This window comes from Vigna angularis, chromosome 11 (assembly GCF_016808095.1).
Source record: "Vigna angularis cultivar LongXiaoDou No.4 chromosome 11, ASM1680809v1, whole genome shotgun sequence".
Classification (NCBI taxonomy): Eukaryota; Viridiplantae; Streptophyta; class Magnoliopsida; order Fabales; family Fabaceae; genus Vigna; species Vigna angularis.
Genome location: NC_068980.1, coordinates 8,509,291 through 8,531,983, shown reverse-complemented (window position 1 = coordinate 8,531,983; position 22,693 = coordinate 8,509,291). Strand labels below are relative to the sequence as shown.

Here is a 22,693-nt window from a genome sequence, read left to right as displayed (position 1 = left end):
GCTTTTACCGTTCGGCTTTATTGTGCTCATTTCTGATTTACTGCCTTAACCGATCGGCCTTGTTATAAGAACCGTGTGGTTAGGACGCTCGGTATTTAGCGTTCGCTCAAATCCATTATCGGAGACCGCTCGGTCTCAATGTTTTTACAGCTCGGTTTTTACTTCTGTGCAATTTATACTTCAACCTTTCGTTCTGTGGTTTGGACCGTTCGGTCTTTTGTCAATTGTTTTTAACTTTCAACTTTTAATTAATTTAATTTTCCTTGCAAAACAATCCAAAAAAAAACCCCCCTTTTTTTCGTGTGTCATCTATGACTGAACCGCAATACTTCCTAGTCTATACTGCATTAATTCAAATCATCAATAACTCGTTAAATGGATTTAGAATCTTAAACAAAAGATGAACATTGGGGCACCTATTGCTGCACCAAATTCAATAAACTGGCCGTAAAAGGTTATCATATAACAATTCCAATCACAAAAAACGAGACAGTCGTAGCACACCACATATCTGTTGTAAATGGTTGATAGGATGAGCGTCCTGTGCGCGCTGGACGAGCCTCCTCTCTGCGCGCTAGACGAGGGTCCTCGGCCAGCTCGGCCAGCGTTCTCCGCTAGCTGGGCGAGCGATCTCTGCTCTCTGGACGAGCGTCCACTTACTGGACGAGCGTCCACTTGCTGGACGAGCATCAACTTGCTGGACGAGCCTCCTCTGCGCGCTGGACAAGCGTCCGCTGCGCGCTGGACAAGCGTCCGCTGCGCGCTGGACGAGCGTCCCCTCTGGGCGACAAGCGTCTGTGCGAGCGTTCCCGCTAGCTGGGCGAGCGATCTCCGCTCACTGGACGAGCGTCCTATGCGCAGCCTCCTCTGCATGCTGGACGAGCGTCCCCTGCGCGCTGAACGAGCGTCCCCTCTGGGCTACAAGCGTCTGGGCGAGCGTTCTCCGCTAGCTGGGCGAGCGATCTCCGCTCTCTGGACGAGCGTCCACTTTCTGGACGAGCGTCCTCTGCGCGCTGGATGAGCCTTCTCTGAGCGCTGGCCGAGCGTCCTCTGCGCTGCGCGCTGGACGAGCGTCCTGGCTTGCTGTTGGATGGGCGTTCTCTTCTCGATGCTGACAGCCAAATGATGCGCTCCAAGTCTTTGACAGTATCCAATCCTTATTCTACTTCGAAATAAACAAACAAAAGCATCAAAAAACATTTAAACAGTCAAAATTATACTTATATCAACACTAAAACTTACTCAAAAGCACAACAATTTAAGCAACAAAAACAAGTAAAATTTACACCTATCATTCCTCTCAGCCAAAGGTGTTAATTATACAACTAATCACCCTGCATGTTTTTATGCCACCAAAGATCTATAAATTGACGTACACATATCACATCTCTTGATATAGTTTCCAACAAAAAATATCACAAATCAAAATTAAATTTTAACAAACAACTAAACACACATCCAAATCCACATCTATGTTTGGCACCACTTACTGTAAACAAAGGCTAAAAGATTTCAGGATAAAAATTGACAAACCACACGAAAAGATGATAAAGGAATGTGTTGTACCATTGTCCTGATGCTGCAGAGCAATAAAGCCCGGTATTTGGATCATAATAATAGCCCAAACTGCTGCTATAATAGTACCTGGACCATCAAATATTGATGTCAGAACAAGCTTATAACAGCTCTTTTTGGTAACAGAATTCATTAGAAGAAGAAGTGGGTACAAACCCTCAACTTTTGCCACCTCCTTAATACCATCATGATTTTTTTTTTGGTTTTGAAATTTACAACAAAGATAAATAATGTCATGTATATCAGACTATTTCCCAAAATTTACATGGAAGAGAAGAGCCATACCCAGAAGATTCATCATACACATAATCATTTTGCAATGCTCCACCTGAAAGAAAAGTAGAACAATGTTAAGTAAATACTAATCAAATAAAAATCAGTAACAAAGACTTTGGAGGCCAATTTACCTACCCTCAGTGCCAGAATTTATGGCGTCCGATGAAGATTGACTAACTGTATTATTTTCATGTGTAGATGGCTTACTGTTATCATCCTCGTCAGCAAACATATCATAATCACCTTCACCAGTGCTAGAGGCTTCTCCACTAGCCAAATGTTGATTTGATGGACCTTCTTTTGCCCGGGCTAACTTCTCATATCCTTCTGAAAAGGGGAGAATGTAGAAGGCATAAGCATTAAGCAGTTAATACCACGAAACTGGCACCCTTCACTCCTTCTCATAAACCTAAATATCGACAACATCATAGAAAGAAGAAAGAAGAGCCAAGGAAAAATTGACAATTAATAACCTGCCCCAAAATCCAACACTTAACTAATATGGAGGCCCAAAGATAGTTTCTCCAAACAGTAAGAATAAACAAACACCATGTATGATATTGATAATAAAACAATAAATTCTATCTTGCATCATGACCATAATAACAACATAAGTTGAACAATATTATAATAGTAAAACCAAGTAGTTAAATCAAATAAATTATAAAATCAAACAGCATATTACATCATGTTGTTAACAATGTAAACATAATGAAACAACAAAACATAATATAAGTAGAATAAAGCATAGTGTATAACACTAACCCGCTTCACGATCAAAAACCTCTCGCTTTTCATGATAAACATATGCGAAAAAGGTCAAGGAGCCAAAGTTAAGCATAATGTAGGCATAGCAACTAAAGATACAGTGAATCAAAACAAGTCGCATGACATAGAGTCTCATCAGCCTATCTAAATGATTACATGTTTACACAATGCATAATATCTACAAAGCCCGGAGGGATTAACTCAACTGTATTCATCATTCTCCATCAGCTTCATAGCATCCTCAGTTAGCTGGTCAAATACAACCTTAGTCTCAGCAGACATTTTTGCCTTTCTGTCATTGTTACCTTTTAGCCTTCTCAAGGCTTGCAAAACCTATTGGAAGAATATCGGTTAATACTGCCCAACTAATGAACCTCAAAAAACTCTTAACGAAGTAGATATATGATATATAATTCCAGCCTAGTCAAGTATAAAGATTTACAAGATATAAAGAGAACATGTAAATGAACATGATATAAAATTAATAATTGCAGTTAGATACAAGCCAAATATAACTTTAAATATTGTTTCTTATATTTTTATCTTTATGAACACCATTAATCCTTTATTTTGAAAAAATGGCAATTAACAGGCTTTCTCTGATAACGGTTTAGGGTTGCCATACTCAACTCAAGTTAAAAGTAAATTTGCATACGCAACTATGGAGTCAACAGCAGATTCGGGTTCTCTTATTTTCTGTATTTATTTGTTCCAACTTGAAAAGCACAATGTCAAAATTACACATTCCTTACACGTTCAGATTTGAGAGTAAAATATTTTTAACTGGATAATATTTTTTAAGGATATGAACTACCCTAAGCAAGAAATTGCACAACTCCTTGGCCACATAAAAAACCAATGATTGCGTAAACAAATGGATGATCTACAACTACTCTGGAGTGAATTGCAAAATAAATATTGTATTTTACAATGATACTTCAGTAGAACAAAGAAATAAAAAATCAGAAAATTAAGAATGATAAAATACATACATACCGTTTCCCCAGGTTCAAGAACATTTGATATCCGCCTCTTCATGACGGCAATATCTTTAGAAGAAAGGTCCGGCGGCACTCCGGCGACACTCCGGGACAGGGACGGAAGCAGCTGGGACGAAGCGACACCTTCAACGCCTCCCTAAGTCGCTGGGCCGGAACGGACGGAACACGATGCCGTGTTCGCTTCGACCGGTCGACGTCGGACCTGCGGCGCCCCTGAAATGGAACGGGCTGGAGGCGTTCGATCTCTCCGACACGACCTTCGACAGTGAACGGCGGCACTCCGGCAACCACTCCGTCTCTCTCTCTCGCTCGTGAACCCTTTCTCCAACTCTCTCGTCTCTCTGTCTAGGTCACGTTTGAGCGTCTCCAATGTTTGCGCCGCTTCTCTCTCTACTTGAATATCATTTCAAATTTGGAACGCACACCCTAAGCTGCCCGTGCCCGTCCCTCGCCACGTCACACTTGCAGCAGGTTTTCTCAGAATGCAACAGCTTTTCTCTTTAAAACGTGGACCGCTCGTACGCTGACACGTGTGCCGTGTTCAAATGTTGTCAAATTTGGTTGTTCGAGTATCATTTTCCAAAAATTAAACGGTTGTGAATGCTCATCCAAAAATAAGACATAGGTGCAGTCCACTAAATTGCCGACAAGGGGACAATGTTATAGCGGTAACTTCATTTTCATGGTCCCCAAAAGCTAGAGATAGCGTAGTAGCAACAATAGAGAGGTACCCATATTCCAGAAAAGAACCAAAACGCGCTTATCGATGGAATAGTACCATAAAGTTTTGAACTTGGGAGAGACAAGCAAAACCAGACTGGCCATTGGTAGTACTAGTTTTCCGAGGTTGTCACAAGTCCATGGGAAAAGTGGAAGAGCAACCCACTTCACCAATCAAACCATCTTCTTCTTACGTTATACTACTGCTGCAAATCATGAGCAAAAGGAGAACCTGGGTATGTGTTTTTGTGCTTGTTTATGGCCTGCTCTTCACATCTTCCTGGAACATTCTCAAGTCCATGATTTCGTGGTACAAGTTGCAAGCTGAGTCATCGTCATCATCTTGTTGGTGGCCTGCACTCTTTGTCTCGCTGCTTCTCGGTGTTGTTTTTGGGGTTCTTTCAATGGTGGCAGCTTTTGCTGTGGTGGTGCCTGCGGTTCTGGTAACGTGGATCGCCATAGTGGTGTTGTTGGCTTTCTTTGGTAAGCCTAAGAGGACTTTGGTTGTGGAGGGAAGGAAGATTACGAGGGAGATTTTCAGTTTTGTGGTTAAGGTTTTGCTGAAAGAAGGGAATATAGTGGCTGCTGTTTGTGCTGTTTTGGGGTACTTTGTTCTTGGGAGAACAAATGGAAAAGTTGTTGACTAATTGATTTTGATTGAGGTTAGTTTCTAGGATTTGGGTACGAGGGGTTTGCACAATGTCGTGTAAACTGTACTCATCTCTCTATTTCGCATTGGTTTAGATTAATTTGAGGTTTAGATTAGGTAAAGTGTCTTTTATGAAATTCTAAACTTTTGTTACATATAGCCTCTTAAACAATATTGAGTTAAATATTTTTTACTCGATTTGAAATTTGTTTTTGTTCATAAATGTCTTTTAGTCTTTTAATTTTAAAGATAAATAAATATTTTTTTTAATTTAAAGGTGTTAATTTTTTTATGTATTAAATTAATATTTGGATTAAAATATGTCTAATTATATAAATAATGTAAACACTAACTTAATATGTTTTTTTACGTTAAAAAAATTTAATACTATTAAATAAAATGATTAATATTTGTTTTTTAAAATTTAAAAATTAAACTAAATTAAAATTTTAGAAAGAAACAAATTTTAATTTTATATTAATTAAAAACATATTTAATTCTATTATTTTCTATACCGATTGTAATAATGTATTCATATTAATTAATTTTTCAAGCCTTTTTGTCTTTTTCTTTGTCTCAAATCTTCTAAAAATTGGTTTCGTTTGTTGGTCAACAGACTGAATTCAGCAAATTGTTACCTTTTGAAAATTTGAAGCTTTGATCATATACTGAAGAAAGGAAACTAACGAGCTATACAGTTTGATAATGGATAGTGGCTAGTGTGACAATCTTCAAAAATCAATAAGTTAAAGTTTTTTTTTAATAAGATAAAGTACAAAGCATTCAGAAATAGTTACTACTGGAGTAGAATTAGTGAAATTTAGGTGTAATGTCGTTAAAAAAATACAATTAAAAAAATATTAAAAATTTCATATCAATTAGAAATAAAACTAATTCATTTTTTATAAGTGAGTTAAATCTCTTCTTTTGTAGAATTTACTTAAATTCAGAGTCCACTTCTAACAAAAACTACTTCTAAAATACAATGTATTTCTATCTCTATTACCTCATTCCCCTAATTTCACCATTGATGCTATCAAATTACTCAATGCAAGGAAACATATACGAATACTTACACTAAAAATGCTATAAGAATGAAAGAGGAGGAATAAAAAAATTAAAAAACAGGGGTAACAATGTGCAATGTCTTGTTTGAAGAGATGAAAATTGAAGAAAAAAGTAAAGATCCTTTTCTTATTTATTTAGATGAATGAAAGAAAAGAATAGAAATAAATTGTATAAAAATGTATCCAAATTAAAAGTATTTATATATTTAACTTAGAAAATGTGATGTTCTCCTCACTTTTGATATAAAATTGTTTATATTATATTTTTTTGTTAAAAAAAATACTATTTTAAAACAGTTTATAAGAAAAACAGTACTCCTTTTCCTCCAAAAATATAAAATTTAAATCTTCTAAAATATTTTGCCCAAAAGGTTTCTTAAGATCTTACTAAAAATTTGATTTAGAAAAAAACTTCATGTACACCTTTCAATTTTCTACTTTTTCTAACATTTAATAAAAAAAATTCCTTTTACTTTTCTAATTAATTTATTTTAAATTATTTTATGTTTTAAAATAAAAATATTATTTTATTAGTATTAGATTAATGTTAAAAAAATAGAATATTTATGTATCACAAACGTTGGGTGATATGTGTCCACAACCTCCACATTCAATAGACATTGGCGTGCACTTCCACATTACCAAAAAAGAAGTGTGAATGAAATTTGTTTTTCTTTATGAGAGTTATTATGTTTTGAAATACGTCAGAAGAAGAAAGTTTTGATGGGAGAAATGACTCTCTTTAGTTTATCATGTTTATTAGATTTTTTTTGGAGGCTTACAATAGGGTGATTTTGTAAGTGTATTGTGTAATTCTTATCATGATTTGCGGGGTTTCAAATTTTGCATTTTTTTTATTAACTATTATCTTATGCTTTTAAAAAATATTAGAAAACTAAAGACAAATAAAAGGAGAGATCAACACCTGAAAGTGCTATAATGTAACAGAAAGAAAGAGATAAGAATAAATTTCAAATGGCAGTTCTTTTACTGTCTATAATGAGAATGGAGCAGAGATGAATTTAAGAAACATATAGGCCAATATAAGGGATGAACAAAGAAGAAGAAGAAGAAGAAGAAGAGGGTCTAATAAGATTTAGCCGAGGACTTTTTTGCAGTAACAATCTGGAAAATGCGAAGGCCCCTGCCAAATGCCTCGTTGAAGAGAATCCTAGTTTGCATGGGCTGAAACCCAGGCAACCATGAGAGCAGAGCCACAGGGACCATAACAATCATCCCAAATAATGTATCATATAAACGAGCCAAGGAAACAACAACATTCCAAACTATGGTGCGCTGCAAAAATCGCCTGAATACTTGAGCAATCGATATCATGCCCCACCCTGTGGGAATGAATGCCACCAAGCTAGTAAAAATGTCCATGAATTGGAATTCAGTGAATTTCACCAATGCAAGTATCACAAGTATGGCAAGAACTATGACCAGGGACTGGACCAACCGAAAATACAGGTGCTGTTTTGCTTCATATTCATTCCGGGCATAAGCTACCACCACATAAATCCCAAACACAAAAAATATGATAGAAACCCAACAATAAAACTGAATATCACAGATATATTATTCAAGTATTATGCAGAATAAAAGTTATGGAGCTGAAAGCTCTACAATCACCAGTAAAACCCAGAGTGCTCCCACTCCTAACCAGAGGATGACTCTCCTCCTAACCCACTCACCACCTCTCCTCCTTCCCCCCTTCACACTCTCTATTCTCTCTCCTATAACAGAATTCCCCTCCCCTCGATTCCTGACACGTCATTCCCCTTTCTAACTAACTTCCCTTTCTTTTCCTAACCCCATTTTCTTTCTTCTCACGTAGACCTTCCATATTTTGGGCCTTGCTCCCTCTATAATTGTTTCATTTTGATTAACAGGCCCATTCTTATTAGGAGTCCTATCATTACTCCCTCCTGCAGCAACAGCCTTGTCCTCAAGGCTAAAATAAGGAAATTGACTTCGCAATAGTCCCTCATCTTCCCAAGTTGCCTCCTCCTCTGTTCTCCCCTTCCATTTAACCAACCATTGTTTAGTAATAGTACCACCCTCAGGAATCTCCCTGGTTGCTAACACTGTCTCAGGTTCTTCTTGATCTTCCTCTTCCAGACTCAACTCTGTTGGTAAAGTGGGTTCTACCGCATGATTACCAATAGCCTTTTTTAATTGAGAAACATGAAAAACCGGGTGTACTTTTGCTGATTCCGGCAACTGCACCTTATAAGACACTTCTCCCTTCTTCTCCACCACTAAGAAAGGCCCATAATACCGAGGTGCCAGCTTCTGATTAATACGTCGGGCTATGGTTACTTGTCTATGGGGACGCAATTTAATAAACACCCACTCTCCAACCTCGAACTGCATGAATCTCCGCTTTTTATCTGCAAATTTCTTCATTTGCTGCTGGGCTCGCAGCAGATGATATTTCAATTGTCTAATAGCTTCATCTCTATCAACCAAGTCAGCGGCTACAGCTTCCACACGTGTTTCGCCCTGTGTAAAACGCACTAAAGCGGGTGGTGTTCTCCCATACACAATTTCAAAAGGGGTCTTTCCTGTTGCTCCATGAAAAGTAGTATTATACCATAATTCTGCCCAAGGTACCCAATATGACCAGTTCTTGGGCTGTTCCGACACAAAACATCGTAAATAAGCTTCTAAACATCGATTTACCACTTCCGTTTGACCATCAGTCTCAGGATGATAAGAAGAACTCATTTTTAAAGTTGTTCCCTGTAATCGAAATAGTTCCTGCCAAAAAAGACTCATAAACACAGGGTCTCGATCACTAACAATCGATTGCGGAAGGCCGTGAAGTCGTACAATCTCCTTAGCAAATAATTCAGCAATCTTCCTGGCAGTATAAGGATGTTTCAATAAAATAAAGTGGCCATATTTAGACAATCGATCCACCACTACAAATATAGCTTGAAACCCCTTAGATTTTGGTAAGCCCGTAATGAAGTCTAGGGAAATATCTTCCCAAATCCTATCTGGAATAGGCAGGGGCTGTAGTAATCCAGCTGGAGACGTTGCTTCATATTTCTGTCGTTGGCATACATCACATGCTTTAACAAACTCTTGAATCATCTTCTTCATTCCCGTCCAGTACAGATTTGCTGCGATACGTTTGTAGGTTCTTAAAAAACCCGAGTGACCCCCTACTGGTGAAGAATGAAACTCATTTAAGATAGTAGGAATTAAATCTGACTTAGCTGACAATACCAAGCGTCCTTTGTAAAATAATACTCCTCTTTGCAAACTGAAATCTGTAACAGATGCATCTTCCCGTTGTAGCTTCTGCACCACTTGCTGTAAAAAAGGATCTACTTCCACTTCCTCTTGGATATGCTGTTCCTGCAACCATAATGGAAAAGACTGAATCTCCCCCAATTCACCCGCTTCAAACATTATTGAGAGTGAGTCAGCAGCTTTATTCTCTGGGCCCGGTTTGTAAATCACCTCAAACTGATATCCTAACAACTTTGCCAGCCAATTTTGTTGAGCTTCGGTGGTGATTTTTTGATGTAAGAGGTGTCTTAAACTCTTCTGATCTGAATACACCTTGAAACTCCTTCCAATCAAGTATGGTCTCCAATGTTGGACCGCCAACACTAATGCCATTAATTCTTTTTCATAGGCTGACTTGTTAACATTAGTCGGTGCCAAAGCTTTACTAAAATAAGCTATCGGTTGTCGGTCTTGCATCAATACTGCTCCTATCCCTGCCCCTGAAGCGTCACACTCAATTTCAAACGGTTTAGAAAAGTTAGGTAAAGCCAATAGGGGAGCTTGAGTCATTACCTTTTTTAATTCCTCAAAGGCCAATAATGCATTTGGACCCCAATGGAAACCATCCTTCTTCGTCAATTCCGTAAGGGGCCGAGCAATCTTACCATAACCCGCAATAAATTTTCGATAATACCCCGTTAATCCCAAAAAACCCCTCACACCTTTGACATTATGAGGTATGGGCCAATTTATCACACTTTTAATTTTTTCTGGGTCTACTGCAACTCCTTGCTCAGAAATTAGATGACCCAAGTATTCTACTTGCCGACTCCCAAAAACACACTTTTTTCTATTGACCATGAAAGATTGTTCACACAGCAGCTCAAAGACTCTCATTAAGTGCTTCAAATGTTCATCCCATCCTTTACTGTAAACTAGTATATCGTCAAAGAATACTAGTACAAATTTCCTCAAATAGGGCTTAAAAATCTGATTCATAGTAGACTGGAAAGTCGCAGGGGCATTTGTCAAACCAAAGGGCATCACTAAGAATTCATAGTGACCTTCATGTGTCCTGAAAGCTGTTTTATGGACATCTTCCTCTGCCATCCGTATTTGATGATACCCAGATTTCAAGTCTAGTTTAGAAAAATAAGTAGCACCATATAACTCATCCAATAACTCCTCTACCACTGGAATTGGGTATTTGTCGGGAATTGTGACTTTATTCAGCTCCCTATAATCCACGCACATGCGCCATGAACCGTCTTTCTTCTTAACAAGAATTACCGGGCTGGAAAAAGCGCTAGAACTGGATCTGATAACTCCTTGTGTCAACATCTCTCCAACCTGTTTTTCAATCTCCTCTTTATGGTGATGTGGATACCGATATGGTCGCACACTCACGGCTTTTGCTTCTGGCTGCAATGTAATAACATGCACCACATTTCTATAAGGGGGCAGCCCTTGTGGCTCTTGGAATACAGTCGCATAACCCACTAAAATCTGTTGAATATCTTCAACTTGTGTCTTTGATAAGCTTTGTTTCGAAATGGACTTTTCTCCCAAACTATTCTCCTTCACCACACTCTGGAAAGATGTCATCAACGCTATATGTTGTCCGTGTTTTCTCAGTTTCTGACCTTGTAACTCCAGATATTTGTCCTGCCAAAAAAAACTTAGCGTCATCTCTTCCCAATCAAAAGTAACCTTTCCAAACCTTCGCAACCAGGAAACTCCCAAAATCATGTCCACGTTCCCCAATTCCAACACATATGGCTCTACCGTAGTAGAGAATTCTCCTAATTGGATGTCCAACTTCTCACATTTCCCCGCTGTAAACACCCTATGTCCATCTCCCAAACGTACACCAATCTGTTTTCTTTTGTCCACTTTCAACTCCAGAGTAGCCACTACAAGGGGAGAAATGAAATTATGACTGGCCCCACTATCAATCAGCACTCCCAGGGTTAATCCATTGAGAAGACCCTCTATGCGCAAAGTTGTAGGGTTATTCCGACCACCCCATGGTACTTCAACTTCTGCGAACAACCCCATAGACCCACACTCCAAGTTAGGGTCATCTTCCTCCTCTTGCGTCTCACTCGTGATCACCTCCCCCGCTTCATTTACTGTTTCGTCATCCGCTAACACCACCATTCGCAGTTGCCGCTCTGTGCATCGATGCAAGGGGTGATACTTTTCACCGCATCGAAAACAAAGCCCTTGAGCTTTCCTGTTCATTATTTCCGCATACGGCAAATGTTTCGTACCGCGATTTCGGTCGGCGGTCGGAAAACGATCACCTGAAACGCGACTGCCTTGCGTCGTTGAACGTGACTCATGAAGACTGGAGCCCGCTGCCGATAATGGTTTATTTGATATGCTCTGGGTTGGGCCTAACCCAACGCCTAATTTCCCTAAATGTGGGCCTTGACCCGACCCGGATCCAGACTTCTCTCCCTGACCCGTTCCCCAATCACGATTGCTTTTCCACCCTCGTAATCCTCCTCCACGCTGAAATCCCTCTCCCTGCACTTCTGCTTCCACGTCTCGAGCTAGGCGCATGGCTTGGAGACGATTCATCGGGTTGAAGGTGCGAACCCTCCGCCGAATCTCCGGTCGCAACCCTCCAATAAAGTAACCCAGATATTGCTCCTCTGGTAAACGAGAAACTTGAGAGGAGATATATTCGAACTCCGCTAGATACTCATCTACGCTGCCCGTCTGCGACAAATCTTTCAACTCTTCGAAAGGATTACCGCTAGTACGACCACCATAACGACCGATCAACTCTCTTTTTAACTTTGCCCACGACAACCCCACTTCTGCTTCTTGTAGAAGATTAAACCAATGAATGGTTGCCCCTTCCATGCTTAGTTTTGCCAATCGGACCTTCACCTCTTCTGTAGAGCCATGCACTTCAAAATATGTCTCTGCCCTGGTAATCCATCCCACAGGGTCAGTACCATCAAATGATGGCAATTCCACCTTCTTTGCTGCCATCCTGTACTCTGCCCCTGAATCCATATCTGAAAACGGAGATTCTCGACGCTCTCCCGCTTGCTCGTTACGCAGCTTAGTCAACTCTTCCAACATTAGTTGGCGAAATTCCCCCAACGTCTCACGTAAAGACACTTCCATCGCTAACAATCTTTCCTCCAATGCGTCGACTCGGTCAGACATTTTGGGTGGCATGGACAACAATGCTAGCTCTTCTCGGGAATCCGGCAGGTCGGACCAATGATAGAAACCCAACAATAAAACTGAATATCACAGATATATTATTCAAGTATTATGCAGAATAAAAGTTATGGAGCTGAAAGCTCTACAATCACCAGTAAAACCCAGAGTGCTCCCACTCCTAACCAGAGGATGACTCTCCTCCTAACCCACTCACCACCTCTCCTCCTTCCCCCCTTCACACTCTCTATTCTCTCTCCTATAACAGAATTCCCCTCCCCTCGATTCCTGACACGTCATTCCCCTTTCTAACTAACTTCCCTTTCTTTTCCTAACCCCATTTTCTTTCTTCTCACGTAGACCTTCCATATTTTGGGCCTTGCTCCCTCTATAATTGTTTCATTTTGATTAACAGGCCCATTCTTATTAGGAGTCCTATCAAAATACATAAATCCAAGATAGAAAGTAAACACCAATACTGGTATTTCCAGCAGCTATGCCTAACCGGTAGACAATACCATATTGAAATATTAAGAATCGAAGATCTAAAATTATCTCCAAAAGCTTTCCCCAAATTCCAGTTAGCTTTAGATGATCATGTTCTTCGTACCACCACCTTTCCCAGCTCTGTTCAGCTTTAGCAAAGAAGCTTTGGCGTTGCCAAATCCAGTTCATAAACTCGTCAAAATCACGCACAGTTTTCAGCCAGTCAAAGCCAGAAGGATTGAACAGAAATGGTGTCATGATCCATGATGCAACTAAGAACCAACTAGAGAAGGTCATGGCTATGTAAACAAATGTGTCAGTTGCCACAGTACTGTGTGTTGCATAAACTATTAGTATTAGCCCCAGTTCAATAGCTTTCACAAAATGGCTGCGAGCATAGAGTCTATAGTTTTCGGCAAAGCTCTTGTGCTCTACAACAAAACCACGACCTGTGGCTCGGTATTTTGCCCCACCATGCAGGATGGTTCTTCCGAAGAAGTGACTACGTGTGCCCATAGAGAACGTGTAGAAAACTGATGAAAGTTGGAGCTGCATGGTCAAGAAATCCCATACAGATTGAAGGAACCCTTGTTCGAGGGAATTCTCCACAATCATTGGAAGGGCAGTGAAAAGTCCAATTTGTACTATGAACTGTTGACTCAAAATTATACCAAGTGCTTTGTTATTGTTTTTTACCATAGCAGCTTCAATGCCACTGAGAGCAAGCATTAGCCTGCCCCACAAAAATGCATATACTGTAAGAACCACCATCATTGTGTTGAAAAAGAACCCTACTGTAGTGTAGAAGAATGACAACATCCTAAAGAAATCTAGTTTATGACCCAACCTATACACATCTCTGCTTAGGACTTGTTCCCCATTTCCACTTGCAACCTTTGCTTCAAACATTGATACTTGGTTCAAACCAACATCCCTTCCCTTTCCTACCTGAATGTACTCATGATGTGTGACATTACCACCACGAAGTGTACAGTTAAAGCCTGCAAAAATGTCCTCGCTTATGTTGATCACTCTTGAGGCTTTGCTAATACCACCTCTAGTTATGAACCAAAATCTGTCAAACACATCAGGGTGGCCATAATGCATTCGAACTTTCAGAGGGTTTGCCAACACCCTTTGTCCCAAGGTGACAAAACTCATTTCTTGAGCTGACATGAACCATGCAAGAGAGGAAACAGAAGCAGTAAAAATGTGTTCTCTCACTCCCAAGATAGTGGGTTTCCTCATACCATAGTAGTACCTGTATTCTTCCAAGAGATTTCGTATTTTAAGTGCCTCCTCGAAGTAGTTATCCTGGTTCATATCAATGGTCTGAACTGCATCCCCGCGAGTGAAGATTATGGCGTGGTTTTGATTCTCTGGCTTTCCTTCTCCGAGTTTTATGGGACCTGGCAGCTTCACACGGTAAATTTCTACCTCCTTTTCCAATTGTCGGTCATACTTAGCAAGAACGGAATAATACTCCTTCTCACCACTCCCAAAGGGAACCTCATCAACATAAGCAACTCGAAGGGCTTCGTTGTTTTTCATCAGATACAAAATTTCTTCTGCACGGGGGTCCTTTCTTTCCTTCTGAGCTCCATATATCTGGCAAGAAATCACATATGTGAATTTCATTGACGCAGTCCCATAGTCATGGCCTTTGCATGACAATCTTGCTGAACTGTTTTCTCTACTTAAACTCATAGGGGAAGGTGGTGACTTATTGGAGCTAGATCCATCTGAGTTGTCTTGATTCAGTAAAACAAGTTCACGTGTTCCTTCTTGAATCTCTACTTCAGATGCAGAATCCAGAAACGCCAAAAGCTTGAGGCCCTTATAGTAGTACATCATTCCTCTAACAGTCCTTGATAGTGTCTGGCCTCTATAGGATGCCCAAGACCTCAAATCTCCAAGTTTATCAGTCCATATATCACTTTCATTCTTCATCCCCTCCCTCTTCATCCTCTCCATAAAATTCTTCCACTCATCATCATATATAGTCTGCAAATAGTACAGGGTTGATATCCCATCTTCGTTCCCAACTCTTAGCTGTTCTTTACTGTAAACTACCTCTTCACTATAGTAAGGAGTTAGAACACTGAAAGCCATCATTTTCTCAACCTGGGGGGCATGGGGCATCTTCATAAAAAGGGAATTAGTAAAGAAAGTAATCCTTCGTCTTGCTTCAAGATTAACTGGAACGTTTTCCATTGAATCTCTAGATGTAAGAATAGTAAGCAAGCGTCGAATCTGTCTGTAGAAATTCTCATTGACAGTCTCAGGCAGCTGAATGGCATTCTCGAAAAGTAGAACTTTAGAAGAATCTGGATTTTGTGGAGCCAAACCGTCCTCCCTAAGTCGTTCAATATTCCTTCTCTCCTTGAAAAAATCTCTGACAGCAATCTCATAAAGGGCCTGAAAGGTCTTAACCATTTGGCTAGAATCTATTTGTTTCTTGTTCAATAACTCCAAAATTTTTATCAACTTAATATGGAGTTGGAGAAGTGCAGTGGTTTTGAAAACTTTAGTAAATTTCCCGATCTCGAGAGAGTGATCAATTTCTTGAAACAGAACCGTCACAATAGAATGTTCTTCACTGTTAGGTTTGATAATCTGAAGAAGCAAGTGTTTGATGCAATCGTAGGTTTCAATGACAGCACACCGCCTAAACTCATGCTTACATATCTTACTCCAAAGCCTCTTATCAGGAACATGAACTAACTCTTTAGCCTGGCTGAGCGCCAGTAGTAACTCATTGCAAAGAAGAAAACATGGCCAACGAATAACCCTTACGTTCCAAGAGTTTTTTGGCAGCTCGAGGAGCTCAACCTCTCTGTCAGATATGATATCCTCCTCCCTAAAACACATAATTACCTCATTCCATAACAATGCAAACTTATTAGCCTCACTCTGGTTGGACTCAAGCTTCTTATAAGACTGACCAAACCCGTACCTTAGCTTCATCCTGTGAATCATATCCTTAACTTTGCTACTCAATGTTTTACTTCCATTCAACGACTGCTCCTCTGGCATTAGATTAAACAAAACTGCACTAGCGAAAAACTGAAACCTCAACTTCAGTTGTTGCATGCTTCGAATCTCACCCAAGTGTGCAAACAACCCCACACTCGCCCCAACCAAAGATGAATATATTGAATACCATATTTGAATATCCATCAAATAAATCAAAATAACCGGAAGCCACAGTAACCCGAGAGCAAACCAAGTACCGTTTCGAAAAAGCTCATGCCACAGGTAATTGATATCCTTAAGGTCCAAAATCATCTTCGATGGACCAACCATTGGCCTAATCTGCAAAAAGTAGCTGAAACAAAACTTTGAGGCCAGAACCACAACCCAAAACAAGATGTACCTAACGTTGTCCGTAAGACCTTCACTCAATCCACGACCAACGAACGTCCTACTTTGAAACCACCACGACAACATGAAAAATACCCTCCAATTCTTCTTCTCAATAAAATTCCTGACCCAAGGAAGAATAAGAAGTACCAAAGCCAAAAGCTCCGGAACCATGAAAACAAAAACAACCTTTAGAAAATTCACCAGCCGCTTGTTCGCTTCAACAGACCAATTTCCATCACGGTTTCTCTGTTCCCATATTTTCTGATAAAAAACGAAAAACACAATGAACCACGCTGCGGCAACCACGGCTTTTAGCACCATCTTCATTCCAAGTCCAATTGTCTCCACCGAAACCAACCTGTTATTACAACAAATACGTTATATTACAAGTTAGGTTCATGGGATAGATACACACGTGAATGCATGAAATGAAACAAAGGAAAGTATTGATGTTCCAGAACCAACCTCCATTGCATCACTATATCAAGCCAAGACTGCAGAAACCTGAGTGCACTCCACGTGAAGAAGATGGTTAAAACCCGAACCTGCAAGTCACGATCCTCCAATGCATGCCAAGGATAGGTTTTATCCTCCCATGCAACAATCAGAGCAGCCTGAAGGAACAAAAACAACATAACCCAAAGCCTATGGAAACTCCTAAACAAGTTCCAAAACGACCGTCGTTCCACAAACCCAATCTTCTTAACGCGCTTGTCGAAGAAACCACTCCCAATATCAATAGGCCACTTGAGCTTCTCAAAGCAACGTTTGTCCCAGAAAAACTCGTTTATGTCATCGTAGTTTCTCCACTTACAGTGAGGCACGGTTCCGTTCCTACTACTCTCAACCTCAGATAGTAGGATTCGGTAAATTGGTTGCACCACGCGATCCAGGAAGCTTTCCTGGTGAAGTGAGGGTTGATGGAAGTTGTTATCGTCATCATGGTGTTGTAGTAATATGTTGAGGTCCATGGCCATGTGGTGAAAGATGTAGGAGAGGCATTCGGGGAGGAAGCGGAGGTTGGCCGCCTCACCCCAGATGAGGAGGTATAGGGAGACGTAAAGGAGTTCGCGGCGGTGATTGGAGGAGGAGTTATTGACGGGGCGGTAGGAGTGGTTGATGGCGGGTTTTACAGAGAGGTAGGAGCACCAGGAGGTGTAGTTGCGGAGGAGTTTGGAACGGAAGGAGCGGAGGAGGGCGGCGTCGAGGGTTTCTTGAGGAGGGGAGAGGCGCATCTGGGCATTGGCGAGGTGGAGGAGGAGGTTCTCGCGCTGGTTGCGGACGTTGTCATTTTGGAAGCCAAAAAAGAGGCCAAGCCAGTCCAGGATGTCCATGTCAGGGTGCCATTGTGGGGGGAGACGAAGGTCGCCGACAGAGCGAAGGGCGACGATGGCGGCCCGGACCTCCGGGAAGCGGAGAGAAGGGTGGTCGATGGTAGGGGTGTGGAGGGGGATGATGTTGTATGGGTGGTCGACATGGTGGTGATGAGGAGTGTTAGGCATGTGATGGTGAAGAACGAGGATCTACAACAACATACCACACTGAGCTGGTTACGCTAGTGCACGGTTAGCGCCAAAAAGACAAAAGACGGGTTAGTTTGTTACAAGCTCTCATAAATTATTACTTTTACGCTATAATTAACATATTAGTACACTTAATATATTTACAATCTAGCTTTTATATATCTTATTTCGTAGTTTTCTTTATTTTGAATTTAACATTAATAGTTAAACTTTTTTTTGTTTGTTTTACAAAGATAAAAGAACAAGAATGTGATGCAGAAATAAGAGAAGGATTCCTGTATTTTGACAACCAAAATTTGACCAATTTTTTGCCAACGTCATGTGTTTTGGCTCGTTTGAAGAAATTTATTTAAATAAAAAACTCATGTTGAAATGGGTTGAGGGTTCAATTTTCCTAATTTCAAAAGTACTTTATTTCCTTATCTCTCTCGATAGTGATTTTTCATTTTTATTCACCGTTCTCTTTCCATTTTCTCATTTTTCTCTTTCTCGTCTCTCGCCGTTTTGCAAAACCTTTAGCATTCTTCAACTTTGTGTCATCTTCGTCGTCCTCCCTCCTGGCTCCTAATTTCCTTCGGCTCTGACGAACCAAAATGTTTCCTTTCATCTTCAAGATCTAAGCATTTCGGTTGACGTTATAGTGCGAAATGAAATCTTCCAATGACGTTGGTGGTTTGAGCAAGGTAAATGAGTTTTTGTCTTTTTTTATTTGCATTATCGGTTTGGCTATTGAATTTTAGTTCTTGGGCGTTTTATTTGTTTATTAAAAATTTTTGTTACCGTTTTTGTGTTTTGCGGTTTTCTTATTTTGTTTTCTTTGATGCAGTTGTGCTTCCATTATTCTTTTTCAACAAAGTATCTTTGTACTTTGAAGATAAGAATAAAAGGAGAAATGTAAAAAGTACGCCTAGTGCATAATCTGACATGAATACTGCCTTTGTAAGCCCGAGAGGCATGTACAACAACCAACCCAGTGTGCAGAGGTTTGTGAGGGTCAGATCGCGAAATTGTTACAAGAGCAAGGAGCTTAGAACCCCATACACAAGAAATAGAGCGAAACACGAGTGACTTTTGTATTGAATTGTTATAGAAAGGAATACAAAATTGTATATAGATGAAATAAGTTTATTGTACCCAATTTTTTTAATGAAATAAAAGATGAAACTTTACTTCAGTTGGTTATTGTTAATGTTAATTGAAGTTTTAATGTCTTTGTTATTGTCATTGTCAGATGTGTTATTGTTTGGAATGTGAATAAACAAAGTGGCCAATGCAATTGACTATCATCCATGAATAATGATATCACCAATTTTCATTGCATCTATGGCATGTGTTTCCTATTTTGCTTCTTGTAATTGATTACAATGAGTTTGTAAACGATTACACGAACAAAATTGTGGTTTTGACCTGTCCTACAGGAGCCAATTGTGGCCACACAGGTAGCCAAAGACATTTTACGTTATTTTTTCATAATTCTTCAGTGGATGAGAGTTCTTTTTAGTGTTTAAGTGTGACTAGAGGAGCAAAACTGAGGTTTGGGCCGTCCATGGTGAACGAAAGACCCAATGTTGGTGTCAAGGCCAAGTTGGTTCAAGTCCTGAAACAAGTGTAGGCCATTTTGTGCCTTGTAATCGATTACAAGGGCCTTGTAAACGATTACACGAACAAAAATCCGGTTTTGTAACAAAACTTGGGCTGCAGGAGCCAGTTGTGGGCATATAAGTAACCAAATGCAATTTGAGTTAGATAACATGTTGTCAACTTTGGCTTTTGCTTGCTATTTTAATGATAACTTTTCCCACTGACCTCCAAATGATGTGATTCTTTTTTTATTAGAAACTAGACTCAAAATTTTCCAATGATTACTAATTTGTAATTTTTGAACATTTGAGTAGGTACAGTTTATTCCTTAAAGTTAACACTTTATATAATCCTGCCAACTCTGACCTTTGTTGGTTGTTTTGCTCATAACTTTCTCCACCGAACTCCAAATGAGTTGATTCTTGTTTTGTTGGATTCTAGACTCAAAGACCTTTCAAATTATGCCTTGGAAATCAAGTGTAGGCATTTTTGGACATTGTAATCGATTACAAGAACCATGTAAACGATTACACGAATAAAAATCTGGTTTTCTACAAAAACTTGTGCTGCAGGAGCCAGCTGTGAGCACATAAGTATCCAAAAAAATTTACGTTATTTTTTTATATTTTTGAATGGATGAGAGTTCTTTTGAAAACTGGGTTTTGGGCAGTCTTTGGTAGAGGAAAGACCCAATGTTGGTGTCATGACCAAGTTAACATGCTGTCAACTTTGGCCTTTGCTTGCTATTTTTAATGGTAACTTTTCCCACCGACCTCCAAATGATGTGATTCTTTTTTTATTAGAAACTAGACTCAAATTTTTTTCCAATGATTACTAATTTGTAATTTTTGAACATCTGAGTAGGTACAGTTTATTCCTTAAAGTTAACGCTTTATATATTCCTGCCAACTCTTACCTTTGTTGGTTGTTTTGTTCATAACTTTCTCCACCGAACTCCAAATGAGTTTATTCTTGTTTTGTTGGAATCTAGACTCAAAGACCTTTAAAATTATGCCTTCGAAATCAAGTGTTGGCATTTTTGGACATTGTAATAGATTATCAAAACCATGTAAACGATTACACGAACAAAAATATGGTTTTGTACAAAAACTTGTGTTACAAGAGCCAGTTGTGAGCACATAAGTAGCCAAAAAAATTTTACGTTACTTTTTCATATTTCTTGAATGGATGAGAGTTCTTTTTAATGTTTAAGTGTGAGTAGAGCCTGAAAACTGGGTTTTGGGCAGTCTTTGGTGTAGGAAAGACCCAATGTTGGTGTCATGACCAAGTTAACATGTTGTTAACTTTGACCTTTGCTTGCTATTTTAATGATAACTTTTCCCACCGATCTCCAACTGATGTGATTCTTTTTTTATTAGAAAGTAGACTCAAAAAGCTTTCCAATGACTACTAATTTGTAATTTTTGAACATCTGAGTAGGTACAGTTTATTCCTTAAAGTTAACGCTTTATATATTCCTGCCAACTCTGACCTTTGTTGGTTGTTTTGCTCATAACTTTATCCACCGAACTCCAAATGAGTTTATTCTTGTTTTGTTTTAATCTAGACTCAAAGACCTCTCAAATTATGTTTTGGTAATTAAGTGTAGGCCATTTTGACCATAGTAATCGATTACAAGAACCCTGAAAACGATTACACAAACAAAATTGTGGTTTTGTACAAAAACCTATGCTGTAGGAGCTAGCTGTGAGCACATAAGTAGCCAAAAAAATTTTACGTTATTTTTCCATATTTCTTGAATGGATGAGAGTTCTTTTTAATGTTTAAGTGTGAGTAGAGCCAAAAAATTTGGTTTTGGGCAGTCTTTGGTGGAGGAAAGAACCAATGTTGGTGTCATGACCAAGTTAACATACTGTCAACTTTGGCCTTTGCTTGCTATTTTAGTGATAGCTTTTCCCACCCGACCTCCAAATGATGTGATTCTTTTTTATTAGAAACTAGACTCAAAAGGCTTTTCAATGACTTCTAATTTGTAATTTTTGTACATCTGAGTAGGTACAGTTTATTCCTTAAAGTTAACGCTTTATATATTTATGTCAACTCTGACCTTTGTTGGTTGTTTTGCTCATAACTTTCTTCACCGAACTCCAAATGAGTTGATTCTTGTTTTGTTAGAATCTAGACTCAAAGACCTTTCAAATTTTGCCTTGGTAATCAAGTGTAGGCCACTTTGACCATTGTAATCGATTACAAGGATCCTGTAAACCATTACAAGAACAAAATTCTGATTTTGTACAAAAACCTGTGTTGTAGGAGCCCGTTGTGGGCACATAGGTAGCCAAAGAAATTTTGCTATTTTTTCATATTTCTTCAGTGGATGAGAGTTGTTTTTAGTGTTTAAGTGTAAGTAGAGGGAGGAAACTGAGGTTTGGACAGTCTATGGTAAAGAAAGACCCAATGTTGGTGTCAAGACAAGTTGGTTCAAGTGTTGAAAGAAGTGCAGTCTATGGTGAAGTCTATGACCATGTTTGCCCAAGTTATGCCTTGGCAATCGATTACAGAGTCCTTTTAATCGATTATTAGGGGCTAACTGCTCGTTTGTAAAAAAATTACATGACTTGTTTGATGTAAGAACTTACTCTCCAAGGTCATTTTTTATGTCTTTTTGGATGATTTTGGGTGTGTTTTGATGAGATTTATTCCTTTTTTTAGATGGATGATTTATTTTATTTATAGATATTGCGAAAAACTCTTTTTCGCACTGAACAAAACTCAAACTTTGGAGAAAGGAGATATCTTTTCTTGTTGATGGAGAGCGCAAGAGAAGTATAGAGAGACAGAATGCTACAATGGTGGTGGAGCAACATTGGGAGAGGTCACGGTGGTCAGTGAGAACGATGGGCAACCAAGAGACAACATGAGAGAAAGCCTTGAGATAGAGATAGATTTCAGATGAATCCCTTTTCTCGTTCCCAAAACACCCTCTACATAAGATTTCATTAATGAAAATATTATTTGAAATGGACCAATCAAATGTCGACACTTGACATTGTCAAAAAATTGGCAAAATTTCCATAAGAGAAAATGTTATAAAGAATGAGATGTGAATATTATATCTAATTAAAATATGGGTTAATTTGTAGTGGATGCTACAAAACCAGAGATGGAAAAAAGGGAAGAAATGTGCATGGTTGGTAAATACAATAGGGTCCACAATTCATACCTCAAACATACATCCACACCATGCATGGTAATTAAATTCTAATATTGAATCTAATAATTTTTAATATAAAC

General features: G+C 39.2%; 3 protein-coding genes and 1 non-coding gene across 4 annotated transcripts; 1 reads left to right on the top strand and 3 right to left on the bottom strand.

Annotated features, from left to right (window-relative positions):
• Positions 1-1,502: 1,502 nt before the first annotated feature.
• LOC128194628 (uncharacterized) lies at positions 1,503-4,445 on the bottom strand. Its single transcript, XM_052870169.1, has 8 exons — positions 4,352-4,445; positions 3,823-4,010; positions 3,616-3,756; positions 2,826-2,952; positions 2,617-2,775; positions 1,987-2,178; positions 1,861-1,903; positions 1,503-1,644 (listed from the first exon to the last, which is right to left on the bottom strand). Exons 1-8 carry the CDS (start codon positions 4,443-4,445, stop codon positions 1,503-1,505), a joined length of 1,086 nt encoding a protein of 361 aa, XP_052726129.1.
• Positions 4,331-5,178, top strand: LOC108333716 (uncharacterized). Its single transcript, XM_017569191.2, has one exon. It carries the CDS (start codon positions 4,481-4,483, stop codon positions 4,985-4,987), a length of 507 nt encoding a protein of 168 aa, XP_017424680.1. The 5' UTR covers positions 4,331-4,480; the 3' UTR covers positions 4,988-5,178.
• A 1,964-nt stretch (positions 5,179-7,142) lies between these two features.
• Positions 7,143-17,836, bottom strand: LOC108332859 (callose synthase 12). Its single transcript, XM_017568158.1, has 3 exons — positions 16,800-17,836; positions 12,930-16,692; positions 7,143-7,616 (listed from the first exon to the last, which is right to left on the bottom strand). The coding sequence occupies exons 1-3, from the start codon at positions 17,834-17,836 to the stop codon at positions 7,143-7,145; spliced, it is 5,274 nt and encodes a 1,757-aa protein (XP_017423647.1).
• LOC128194869 (small nucleolar RNA J33) lies at positions 14,753-14,833 on the bottom strand. Its single transcript, XR_008246318.1, has one exon. It is a non-coding gene; the product is annotated as a small nucleolar RNA J33 (small nucleolar RNA).
• Positions 17,837-22,693: the final 4,857 nt, after the last annotated feature.